At 28.5% G+C, this 14,351-nt stretch overlaps 1 protein-coding gene across 2 annotated transcripts in view; it reads right to left on the bottom strand.

The window, feature by feature from the left end:
* The window catches only part of LOC125068678 (arylalkylamine N-acetyltransferase 1), a 96,617-nt gene that overhangs the window by 34,139 nt on the left and 48,127 nt on the right, over positions 1 to 14,351 (bottom strand). Inside the window, exon 1 of one of the 2 annotated variants that reach the window (XM_047677951.1) lies at positions 4,658 to 4,858. The exons of the other annotated variant lie outside the window; for it this stretch is intronic. Coding sequence (XP_047533907.1) covers positions 4,658 to 4,744 — 87 coding nt within the window. The 5' untranslated portion in view covers positions 4,745 to 4,858. Of the gene's footprint in view, positions 1 to 4,657; positions 4,859 to 14,351 lie in introns of those variants that run through there. 2 annotated transcript variants of the gene reach the window in all.

Here is a 14,351-nt window from a genome sequence, read left to right as displayed (position 1 = left end):
TGAATATACAATTATATTACACTTCATAAAATACAACTTAGCACATAATCGGGTAATTTGCCGCTGAACATCATAATTATAGCACGAAAAAGTAACAACAGACAGAATTATCTAGAAACTTTTATAGTCTAACTATTCTCCTTTAATTTCTGGTAAAACATATTATTTTACTATGATGTCGTACGTACTGTATATAGACGAGAACAAAAATGTGAACTTAAATAATACTCTCCGTGTAGTAATTTACGCTTATAAAAATCCTCGGTAAATGACATCTTTTGAAGTGTTTTGAAAAGCTTCATTAGTAAATATTATATTTATAATTATTTTATATTCAGTATAATTAAAAGTATATTTTAATATTCCAATATAAATTATGTTAAATACTAGCTGTGTCCGCGACTTCGTGCGCGTTGTTTGAATTTAAGTTATTTTGATATTGTAGCGTGATGTTTATTCTATATATAATTCTAAAATAAAAGTAACCTAAGTTATTCCTTATTACATAGAAAGTGAAAGTCCTGTCAAAATCGTTTCAGCCGTTCCAGAGATTAGCCGGAACAAACAGACAGACAGACAGACATACAGACAAAAATTGTAAACAATGTTATTTTGGTATATGTGCCGTGTATACATACATATGCATTTAGTAAAAATGGGTTATTTTAATATTACAAACAGACACTCCAATTTTATTATATGTATAGATGACGTTAAAGTGACATTATACACAATAACAGAGGGCAAAGAAACCTTTGAATCATTTGATACACTGCCAAAGTCTAAATACAGCGAGATGCAGTTCTCGTGAGTAATACGTTTACTTACATCTTAATGCAAGTTCATAACATAATGGACCGTCCGTACTCTGCTATTTTTAACGTAAGGTGAAGTCGAAATGACTGATGTTAGAAGATGTAAATCTGACAACCGTAACTGAGTTAGCATTTTCTTAATTTGTGATAATAATTGATTTCATGCTAAGCGATGCATTTATTTTACAAATCGAACATACCGAGGAAACAAATATGTATCGTATAATGAACCCGTGTATCCACTAACTCCTCCTTTAGAGTATTTAAAGCCTTAGACCAGCTGTGTATTTAAAACGCGGCGTTACTATACTAAATGCGCAACAATGAAATGGCTTGTCTTCAATATTATATTAGACGTAGACTTTGTACGTCCTTTACATAACATCTCTTATTAAACAAATCAATATGTTGTCATTAAAATCTAAAAATAAATCGTCGATATTGCTGAAACGTTACTGTATTTCTTTGATTTCTAGAAAAGTCATAGTCGTACTCGTAGCGGTCTATAATTACAAAGTTGATCTTTATTAAACGAGTAAAGTCACGTTGAACGGCAGAACTATAAAAATATTAAAAATTATGTACATATATTTCTATCTTAAATGACTTTAAAATTATCATTGTTAATAGACACGTGTCTTTCTTTGAATCTAATATTGTAATATGTTTATGAATCAATACACAATGATTGAATACATGTGATTAATTTAATATGTCTTATGATTTCTATTATGATAGGATAATCTGAAAATTACTTAGTGTTAGGGCTCTGCGCCCGTCTGGGTTTGTACCACCAAAAAGCAATGCTTAGAATTGCGCTTCGGTTTGAAGGGTGAATGAGCCAGTATAACAAGGCACAAGACACATAGCATTATCCCAAGTTTGGTGGCGCATTGGTGATAAGAGAAATGTTGAATATTTCTTGCAGTACCTATGTCCTATCAGGTGACTTGTGTGTCAGTCCGCCTAGGAATCAATAATAAAATGTAATCTCATTAGCTATATTGAAACAAATTATCAGTCAAAAGATAAAAAAGATACATAATATTACTAAGAGTCTAGGTTATAGATTATTTTGTGTATGTAAATGCTACGTTACAAACGTTTTGTTTGTAACGTAGCATTTACATACACAAAATAATCAATTTTGTCGTTTTGAACCAATAGGAGTTACGACTGTACAAATGTTATTGAAAGATTAGTGGTACGTTTATTACCACTTTTATTGTTAACAAAACGATGATGATGAGTTGATCTTTTGTTTTAATTATCAACGTCACAAATGTTCGTTTGTTTTTATGTTATACTCAATATACGAACAGAACAGTAACGAAAGGAGCCTCCTTTCGTTACTGTTCGCACGTACCATCAACATCATTTCACATTGACCAATGAATGAGTTTAAGGCTAATGCTAAAGAAATATAAATACATAACCCATACTATTTATTATTTTTTATGATCTAGAATTAAAATTGTTTAAAAAAGTCTACTTGAATAAAGTTTAATTAGATTTTGATATTTTATTATATGCTGGCGGCTAAATTTGCCTTAAAAAAATTCTTCAAATTTTTTTATATTTATCAAAATTAAAAAACATAGCATTTGTCATTCAAAAAATCTTAGTGTTTTCTTGTAATGGCTATATGAAAAATCGACTTAATCAATATATTTAAAGTTTCGACGAGAAGATGCAGAGAGTTTCAGAGAAGGCTTTAGTAGGTAGATGCTTTTGGCAGCTTACGCTAAATCATACACTTTGTCCTAAACTATCTTGTTTTTGAATTTTAGAATGCGTTCAAGTTAAAAATAGCTTTTCAAATGTCTAGTCCTTACTATAAAATATTACACTTATAGATTTTATAGAACAAAACGTGTTTATGTTAGTTTGTTAGGCCTATCCGTATTCGCTCTAATCAGAACCTTCGAGGTCGAGTCCACAGCACAATCTCTCCATTGTGTCGAGATAAAATGAGGATATGCATTCTATTTAAATTTTAATAGCCTTGAGGATCTTTTTGAAAACATAAAAAAAAAAGATTAAAGTAAACTTGCTAGTGGACCTTTTTGAAGAAATCGTTTTAATGGACCAGATAATAATATTACTTTACTTCAGCAATCCACGGAGATATTTCGTTTCGAGTGACCAGTTATAAAACTTAGTACGACTTGATTTTTAAATATTGTGCGTGTGTGTGTGATATTATCAAAGTGAATATATTTATTAGTATATTTGGCTGCCACTGAGTTTGAATCTCGAGCAGCTAACAGATGTAAACTTAAGTTGTAAATTATTATTCTCGGTAGATTAATTATTTTAGGTTAACAAGAAAGTGTGTTACACAAAAGTTTATCAATCGCAAAATATAAACCTAGTTCCCTGTTATAATTTCGGTAACTTCTATACAAACAAAACAAAATATTGTGACTCATATCAGAATAATAAACTAGAAAGTAAATGTGTCAAATCGTCAATGCGATAAGTTGCGTATTTATCAATGCGTATTTATTTATTTATTATAAACTGTTGTATGAAATTAAATGCTAAATAATTTGTGTACGTACTTGTACATTTTCAAGGTACGAAAAAATTTAGAATGGACTTTATTAAATAACTTATTTTTACATTAATATTGTATCTTCGATCGTAACGTGTAGTAAATACATATACATTGTTTGATATTTTGTGTGACTGACAGAAGTATTACAATATTTAAAATCAATACCATTTCGAATAAAATAACGAGATTAAGGATAAACAACGTCTGGTGAAAGAAGAAATGACCCGTCTCAACGTTAAACAAAACAAAATGTTACAACAATCAGTATCCGTATCCTATTCATAATACTTCTAATATTTCTAAAAACAGTTTAAGCTGAAAAGCGTAAAGGTAATTTTTATTTATTTGATAATTATAGATATTTTGATAATTTAATAAATCATAGCATCATACAGCCTATGTATGACCTGAAGCAATTATTTTAATATAATAAAGTCAAATAAAATTCCACGATTAAGTAGTTGTGACAATTATTTGATAAACTATTATCCAGACTATCCTTTATGTAATAATTTAAAAAAAAAACAATATTATTAATATGTGGTAATAAATATTTATTTCAAAAGTCCATAGCAATCAATAATTTTACAAATAATAGGAGCCATTCACAGGAAAATGGCTTGCAAAAATATTTTATTAATTCTTTGCAACTTAGGAAATAATTGGGTGTACTAATCACTTTTAATTTATTTATAGCTTTCGTATTGATATAATTGTTCGTTTTCCTTTATTGTATAAATTAACACACTCTTGCACACTTAGTAAAGACCTAAACACATTCAAATATATAATGTTATAGATTCAGAAAATGTTTCATTAGTTAATTGATTAGATATAGTTACCTAGTCAATGCGATTCTTATATCATGTAAATAGTAAATAATGTTAAAATGTTATGTAAAAAGTAAATATTATATATGCAATTTTATGATTTTCTGCATAAGTCAAAATATTTTTAATCTGTTATTAAAAATTTGTATACGTTTTATTTACAAAATTTTCACCTGACGATGGTCAATCAAATTATAACAACAATTAACAAATTATTTAATATCTTTCTACCGCCTACCCTACCCAAAAGTATGTTTATTCATAATAAGGTACTTTATAATAAATATGGCTGCCTAAAATAATTTCATCAGTTAATTTTTAAATGACAACATACTGTAATAAATTAATCTTTAATCGTGTGTGACAGTTAGAAAGTGCGTATGTTGCGTGTTATGTTTTGTAATGTACTGTATAAAATAATAAAAATAAAACAAAAAATATATAATATTTACCGTATATTTATCAATCCTTGTTTTCTCATGACCAAAATGACCCTTCTCCTTCATATTGATAATGCTCCTGGCACTTGTAACCGCCATTTTGAAAAACTAAAAAATTAAACCGCGTCTGTAAATTTTCGCGCGCGAATCGATCTCAGCTCTCGCTTGCACCCCGACGGGATCGCGGCGAGATTCCAAGTCGGAATGGTTGCGAAATCTTGCTTCTTTTATATAAAGCTGTAAACTGAACGCCTCACTCCTGTCCCTTTCATATCCGCGCGGCTCTGGCTATATGTAAGTAAACGCGATTTAGAACTAGACTAGCAGTACTGGAAGGCACAGATAACTAAATAGGTCACATATATTTATTTTTTTATTTTATTTACAATGTTATTCTCTATAGAGTACCTATCTATATTTATGTATTAAAAATATTATTAATTATTTTGTAAATACTATACCAGATATTACTTTTTTTATTAGACTTCATACATTATTTTAAATAATGGTTCTTTATACTAGATAAGGCTTACTGATAACTAAACTATTACAAAACGAGAATCATAATTTGTCAACGGAACCCTATTTTGGAATAAGATTAAAATACTGAAATTGTACGTCTACAAATTTGCAAAAAACATCTATTTTTCGATTGAACGCGCTTATATGAAAATACTTTATATAAAAATCAACATTCAAGATACGAATTATCAAAAATTGACAAATTGATTTTTTTTTCTTATATAAAACAAATTAAAAACTAAACTCCGATCCTAAAATATGATGTGAATATTCTGGTTACATACTCTTGGTTTCGTATATAGAAGTTGCAACAAAAATTAAACAAAAATAATTATTTTAAAATAGAATTAACTAGATCTACTTACTACTATAATTACTAGATGCTTTATTATTTATAAAATATTTTTTAAGCATCCTGAATCACAAATAAACATGTATTGTCTTTTAGCAAATCCTTAATTAATAACAAAGAGTATTTTGAAGTTACAGACTAATTATAAACATTCATGTAACGAAATCATTCATCCAGAATCAAGTCCTTAAAAATTTGCTCTAGTTGGCTAATAGCAACCGCGTCAGTTTACGTAACCTCAACTACACTGACCTCTAAGTTATAAATAATTCGAAATGGATACAACTTAATTTGAATATTATGTATCTATTTTTAAATTATTTGATAAATATTATTCTATTTTTAGAATGTTCAAAGCCTGTTTTAAATATTTTTCAAATTAACTCGTTGAAGTTGCTCATGAGGAATGTTTATAAATAAAAACATTTAAATTTTAATTATAAGTTTTACTTTTATTTTTGTGGCCTAGATGTATTTTAATAAAATTGATTATATGTATATATATGTATAATAAAGTAAGTTGAATAAAACTGATTTATTTTATTTTACTCTAGGTATGAAACATTTTCGTTATTGCACATACAATAGCAAGTATTAAAATTGATAATTAAGTCGTTTTTCCAATTTTACATCACAAGTTATTACAAATTATTAGCGTCATCGTGCCTGGAAATAAAATTGTATGCCTATTGCTCACTCTTAATCATATAGATTATCTTTATGCAAATATCACGTCGATTCGTTGTCCGCTCCGAAAAGAACAAAACAGAAAATCAATAACGTTGTTAGTTATAAATTTATTTTACGCATAGGTATGTAGGATAGTTAATAATAAAAGTGAATCCGTATGTAGGTGTTGAAGGAGTAAGTTTAAAAATATTTAATTTACCTATTAAACCTTTTTTGTTACTTCTCTTAATTTTTTTTTTAACTTCAAACGCATGATAATGTTAGGCAAATAAACGTTAAAATTAATTTGATTTAACACAGCACTGTTGATTATTATTTCAAATGAAACCATTTTATTTTTATTATTTATTATACTAATAAACTGTTGAAGATTAATGTTTCTCCTTGTAATAATTTATGTTTTTTTTTCTGTTAATTTGAATTCATATGAATATAATACGCGCGTAGTTACAATTGTTGTTAATCCACTTAAATATTTTTATACCGCGTTCAAAATTAATTGCACATGGGCAATAGAATAATGATATGAAATATTATATTTTATTATGTCTATATTTTCTTACACTTTTACAAATGTCGTAATAAGAGTATAGTACACGAATTTAAGCTTCCGTGTTATAAAAGAGGTGTATACATAAATTATTATTTACAAGTACATTGCGTTTTTTATTATATCTCTTGTGATTATACTTTAGTACAAATATATTAGTATTTTATCAGTTGCTATTTCCGGTTTTTTTTTTTTTATATATAGTCCATACCTATGCGTGTTTGAGATCTGCGAATAACTTATAAGTATAGGGTTTTTATATATTTATTATTGTTCCGTTAGCTTTCCTTTTAAAAATATGATGGATTGACGTATTTTCGTCTGCGTTAAAAATACATATCAAATATTTGACTTTATTTAAATTTATTATTTAACCAAATGTATTTAATCATTTTGGAATCGATCGACACTTCTGAAATATCATTTGCAACACGCAAAAACAAATACATGTGTTACATTACATTACATAACATAATCGTAATGTTTTAAACAAATTCGTAGAGACAGTAGACTACAACTTAATAGCAAAAGTGCACGATTGCTTCAATCTCAATGCTTAAAAAGTCGATTTTCATTTTTTTATCACAGAATTTTGTCATAGCAAAAACTTCAGCTAACTTATCTTATATGTAAATACGTATAAATAATAAATACATTCCTTTATGTATGTCGGTGGCAACTAGCTTAATTAGCCTTTCAATCCAATCAGCAGTTGACATTCCGCCAAAACATCTTCCCTTCATAGAAAAGGCTAATTTGCTAGAATCATTTAAAAGTCACATTCAGCCCTCTGGTTAAATGGCGCCGTTTGATGAAAGGCTAGACTGTTAATTAAAAGGCTAATTAAACTAGCTGGCTACGAAATAATTATATACCAAAGTCATTCAATTTAACCTTTAGAAAATTAAAGTACAAAATGAGTACAGAGTACAGAGTTCTGATACTCATTTTCTACTTTGAACAGGGCAATTTGATATTTTTTATGCCGTTAGGAAGTACAATAATAAAATAAAAAAACTTTATTACGTCATGGATTCAATTAATTTGGAGTTGATACAATATACGAGGCAAGCCAAAACTTATACAAGAAAATTAAATGTTTCGACGTATTGCAAGGCAGGCCGTGTATTATCTTTTATATGTATTAAAATTATTTATTTAGTATATTAATATTAACTCAAATAATAACGCCAATGTCCTACAAAAATTGACCTGAGAGATACTAGGTAAGACTATAAACAAAAAAACGTACTCACAAAATTTTTATTATGCGTTTTTATTTGAATAAATTTAATTAATGTGTTTTATTTAAGTCTTAATTATTTTAATGTTTTATTTATTTTGTAATAAAACTGCAACTATGTTAAAATGAATCGGACTAGGAATTGTTATTAATCTTGTCTATGCACATATAGTTTTTTTTGTAGTTTTTGAAGCTGGACACTGCGCGGGAGTCATGATTTCAAGCAGTAATCAAACTAATCTTGCTGAGTCAGGTTACTATGAAATTGGAAAAGTGAGTGAATATTTAAGTATTACATATTATATTATTTATATAATTTTTTTACGTAAATAATTATGACGCTTTTTTTTTTAATTACAAATAATCACTTTTAAGTAAAAATTTTTTCCTAGAACTAGACTTATATATATGTATGTATTCTATATTATGTTAATATCTTAAAAATGCAGCCATGGCCTGTTTTTTATTGCAATACGAATTAAAAGTAGGTACTTTCGTTAAATTCATAATTTATGGGTACGCTTATCAAACAAACAATTAAAATTAATTGTCATTTCAATAATAAAACGTACTTTTACATTTCCAAAAAAATCAGAGAGAGATACGATACGACGCCAGTCACTTAGAAGGTTATCATAAACACGTCATTTAATTTAATATAATTTCAAGTATTTACTATGTATTTGCGTGACAATAACCGTACATATAATAATTTTAAATATTTGAAACTTGATTAATTTATTATTAATTAAAGTTCTTTATTTATTTTTATTATTTTATTTTCACATGTGTGTTTATTTATGTTCAGCTGACTTTTAATTCTTTAGGTAACTCTTAAATTGAAATATATTTATTTATAAACTTATTAATGCCGCCAAAAAATTCTCGTGTCCGGAAGTTCGCAGTCTTGTGCATTATAATAATATGCCCTGTGCTAGTTTCCCTTGAGATTTGGTTCGCCGTGACCTAAATCAGTTAGGAGAACATTATCGTGAATTCTGGATTATTTCTTTATTAATGTAACTACTACAGCAAAGCAAGAAAAAATTGAACCAATCGGACCTATATTTTTACATCTAGCAAATATCATATTTTGCATATGTAATATTAGTAGTGATAAAAACATTCAGAACTATATTTTACTTAGTTAGTTACTCTTTGGATGATTATCTGTGTACAATAAACAGATTAACAACAATTACTACTTTAATAATAACACGGCTCTTTTAGAATCTGCTGAGTAGCTCCGCTGGAGATGCTTGCCTCTTTTGATCTCGCTGGAAAATCACATTGCGTATTTCCCCTACATGAAGTAGGGGAGTACGTGAGACGCACTGGCGCCGAGCACGCCGGGGGCGACACGAAACTTGCGCCTAGCGTTAACCGAAAAATACGTTATTTTTTCCTCCATCACTATATCTTGGAAAAGTTATCAATGGCCTAGCTTAGGAAATGGAATTAAATTAAATTAAACGAAAAACCTTTGCTCTCAACGTTTTTGAAATTATCAATATTTTTTGAAAGTATAAAAATCGATACTTTGTACTTAAATAGAAAACTTTCATTCCCAATTTAACACCCTAAAGAGTTGAATTTTGAAAAATATTGTATTCAGTGGTCAGCACTACCCACGTTGTCTTTCAGTCTGTTATATATATAAATTAGACTTACGTGTACATTTACGTATAAATGTTATGTCAAGAAGAAGTCCAACAAGATAATTATAAATGCATAATATTTCGCCATTAGCAAGTACCAGTTAGTTATAACAAAATTAATAGTAATGTCAAGATAAAGGTATTTTAGAGATTGTCTGTTTTATCGTTTCCCGTGTAACTTTATCGCTCTAAGTTAAGTATGGGTATAATTTATCTTCTAAAGGTTTAGTTGATTCCAAGATATAGTTAAAAACAAGATTATTACAAACCGCAATGACGAACTCGTTAACGCGGTGCCTTTAAATGATTCTATGAATAAAGAAATGATTTATGATTCTTAAGACGGATATAAGTATACTAAATGGCTAGTGTGCGTATGTTAAGTTACTTGTAATTACAAGTTGCTACTGTTATGATCGATGTCAGGTTGGAAATTAGTTGTGTACTTGCGAAGTGAGCTTCTTGGATTGGATACTAAGAAAAAATGTGGAGATATCGAAGTAAAGATATACTTTATTCACTTAAAATTTGACAAGTGAAATTCAATAAGGTAAGAGTTGGTGAATATTTATTATTGTGTAACCTATTAAATCGTAAAGAATCGTCAGAACGGAGTAGTCAATCTTAAACTTAAAGATTGGTAATATTTTTAGGTTACAAAAACTCAAAGGGGATCATGGAATTAGTTAACAGTTTTTTTTTTTTTAAATACTTATTTTGAATTTGCCCGTCGTGGTACAGAAAATAAAATAGTTTGTTGTTTATTTAGAATCAATTCTTACGCGTGGGAATTGAGAACAAGCATTTTTATTTAGATTTTGAAATGCGTTCTAGTCTTGATAAAGCCATCACCGTTTAGAATGATCGGCCATTGTTGAGCAAGAAATAATTAAAAACTGCGATACTACAATAAGTTGAAGATGATGATTCAATTTTACTTTTATTTTAATATCTTTGAATTTTTAATTATTAAAAGTTAATTAAATTAATTAATAATAATATATATACATATATATTATTTTCATTGCATTAAAATTGTACTATTTTTTCGACTTTAATATTATATATTTGGACACTTAAAATTATAAATGTCATGTCTTATTTTTTTTAAATAAATTGGACTCGATTGTTTTGAAAAGTTAAATCGATTTCGTTTATTTTATTCCTCTTGTAGTTAACAGATGGATGTATATTAATAATCCTTTATTATTATAGCTATTATTATTTTTTTTCGAATATAATCTTTAAATGGATAATTTAGTTAAAATTTGATTAAAATTGTCTGGAAATAATTGTTTTGCCAATAATGACCATTATTTCGACCTCTTGGAAACCAATGTATATCCAGCTAAGAACAATTTATTACATAATTTTATTATCTTTTAAATTTAAACCCTTCTAAGGAGCAGTGCGCTCGTCTGGAAGATGCCTTTAGTAATATTATATATTTGTCTCCTTGCGAGGGTAAGGTATCCTCTCCCTTGGAGGAGAAGGTCTGGAGTTGATTCCACCGCGATGCTCCAATTCGAATAGAGGTCTCCAACACATGTGGTGGAGTTTAATTAAAATTATACACATTCATCTCTTCAATGGTCTTGGGCTTGCTTGGGTTTGAACCCGTAATTATCTGTTAAGATTCACGCGTTCTATCCATTCGGCCATCTCGAAGACACCTTAAAAATAAACTGATTCTAAAGATTAGGAAAAACAGACGTCACAGACAGAGGGGTATTCCAAATTATATTGATTGTATAATTACTTTGTATTTCGTGTTCATGTTTGTTAGAAATTCGTGCAGATATAAAACCGTTTATTATAGAGAAATTAATTTTAAAATCAATCCGTAAATCGTCGTTGTGTGCCAGTTTTTGTAACGATAATAACGCAAAAATATTATTATAATAGTCGAGATTACTGTTCTGAGTTCATTTAAAACGCATTGTTCGTTTTCTGATTCTTTGAAGGTTATTTGTTTTCGTACTGTAATGGTAATTTAACTAATGAATCGAGCGTTTTCAAACACGTCATTCTAATTACGGTTTGTAATTTGATATCGGTTTCTATGTTAATTGAGTATTTAATCAAAATTCAGTTTATACTGCATTAGATAAGGACTTCATTTCATTAGATAAGGTCTTTTTTCAATTTTCACAAGCAGATATATCGACACTTTTATTTATTTATTTATTTGGTTCTCCAACAATGTGTACACTAAATATATACAATTTTCAATGAATAAATCTTAAAACTAAGTGTCACAATTATTTACAGGAGAACACAGCATGCACGAATTAATTAGCGGAACAACATTTTATTATTTATGATATAAATAATAAAATGTTGTAATAGTAATTTTCATTTTAGTACTATATTTTTTACTGATTTTATAAATGTAGTAGTTAAATCAATACTATCCTGGTACTCAGAAAATACATTATACATTCTTGATAGAGGACTGTACAATTTAAGGTTAGTATAAGGTCTAGACTGACAGAACAGATGTAGATTACATAACATTGGCAGTCTGGAAGGAATACGAAAATTTTTTTTTTTTAATAGACTAGGATCATTTAAAGATCCCGTAACAATTTTGGTAAGAAATATTAAATCCAAAAAATTTCTGCGATTAGACAATGTCGCAAAATTGAAATAACTAAGACTATCCTGATAGGAAGTAAGTTTTCTTTTTAGATTACAACTATAAGTTAAATGCCTCATAAATTTCTTTTGAATATTTTCAATTCTGTTAACGTAGTATTGATTTTGATTTTGAGTATTTGATTTTGATTTGAGTATAAATTTAATAAATATCAGCTAAAGCTATATACTTGCTTGTTGATTGACTTTGGGAATCGTTGCTTCTGGCAGCTTCTGTTGCGTGCGCTTCGTATATCGATATAATCTATAGTAATATTAAAAATGTGAAAGTAGCTCTGTCTGTGTACATTTTGCTCTTTTGCGGCCAAGTCACTGAATCGAATTTGATGAAACCCAACATACAAAACGCGAGCCAAGCCGCGGACGATTACTAGTTTATAAGTATGCAAAGACAAAAATTTCAGAAACTGAGGTTCTGTGACGCAATGTTATTTGTGAAAACGTGTAGATAAATTACTTATATAAATAAGTCAGAGAAATATTTCTAAATCTTGTGGTCCATTATTTAAATCAACTTAGTTGGTGTTACCCTTCATGTTTTCTGAATTTTGTACACCAAAATGCGCTGAACATAATTTGTGACTATTGAAACGGTTTGTAGTACATAGTAGTACGATGATGCTGAGCTCATGTTTGACCACTATATATACGCATAATTTAAACAGCACAATTGCGACTAAAGTCAGTATTTTAAATATAGTTCACGCAATAACACCATATATCTGATATATATCTTTTGAATCACGAAAGCGCACTCCTTTGCGTTAAATAATACCCAAATAATCTAATTTATATTTTGCTGTATTTATTCATACATGAGTCATCTCACACACACTAATACGTCTTATAAGCACGAGCGACGCTCATACGAATACACGGTGATACATTTAACGTGGAGGGGAGCGCCTTCGTAAAATAATAGATCTTTATATTAAACTAGCTGAAACTGCGGCTTAACCCTTACGAAATCTATGAAAATACCAATAGCACACAAACCGTCAACACCTATTTTACACCCTCGAGGGGTGAATTCAAAAAAGTAGCCTATTTCCTTCCCCGAGACTCAAACTATTGCCATATCAAATTTCATCTAAATCGGTTTAGAGGTTTAAGCGTAAATAGTTAACATACAAGGCTACTTTCGCACGTATGTACCTATATATTAAATGTACATTAGGTGCGTGAGACGGATCAGATGCTTTTATAAAAAAAAAAAATCTTTAAAAGGAACATTGCATTAAACAAAAATTACCTAGAATTGCATACATTGCGTGTTACGTATGCCTATAACATATTTAAAATGTACGATAGTAAATACATGTTTATTGTTTAATATATATTTTAGACATATTAGATCCAAATCAGTTTTCAGTCCTCTCACAGATCTAAGTGGTTTCGTCCACCACTTCTCGTAATACTCATATTATAATTTTTATTGTTTTTTCCTCGGTCCGTTGAAGTTGATATATATTTATGTTATCAATGTTTTTATTATTCTTCATGATTTAATTCTTTATATAGTTTATATACATAAACGTTAATATAAGTTAAAAATACTTTGAAAAAAATATACATATCTTTGATGAAAGCGTTGCTAGATTTTCACTTTGTTCTGTGATACATACATACATAAATAGGGCGTGCGTTTGTGTTGTTCTGAGGATAAAATGATTCATAGATTTAAATAGTTGATATGGTTCCCATGGCAAGTGCTCACCAGTAACACTGATGAAGTAGCCTTTTTCGTGACTGCTCGTTGGCGGTATTATCTTAATAGTAAGTAATTTCATAACGCGCCAAAAGTATAACCTCCAAAACATATATAATAGATATTATTTTTTCTTCAATAAAAATAAAAATATCAAATTTATGGTAAAACTGGAATACCCTATGATTTCCTTTCCTGATTGGTTAAAAAAAAAACAATCAAGACTAATTTTAAGGATTTAAAATTTTAAACATGCATATTAGAACAAGTCGACTGAGATAAGACACACAGTTTACAATCATGTTTTTTTATTATGACGACAATT

Source organism: Vanessa atalanta, chromosome 14 (genome assembly GCF_905147765.1).
Source record: "Vanessa atalanta chromosome 14, ilVanAtal1.2, whole genome shotgun sequence".
Classification (NCBI taxonomy): Eukaryota; Metazoa; Arthropoda; class Insecta; order Lepidoptera; family Nymphalidae; genus Vanessa; species Vanessa atalanta.
The sequence above is the reverse complement of the archived record's forward strand: the minus strand, read 5'-3'. Positions and strand labels throughout refer to the sequence as shown.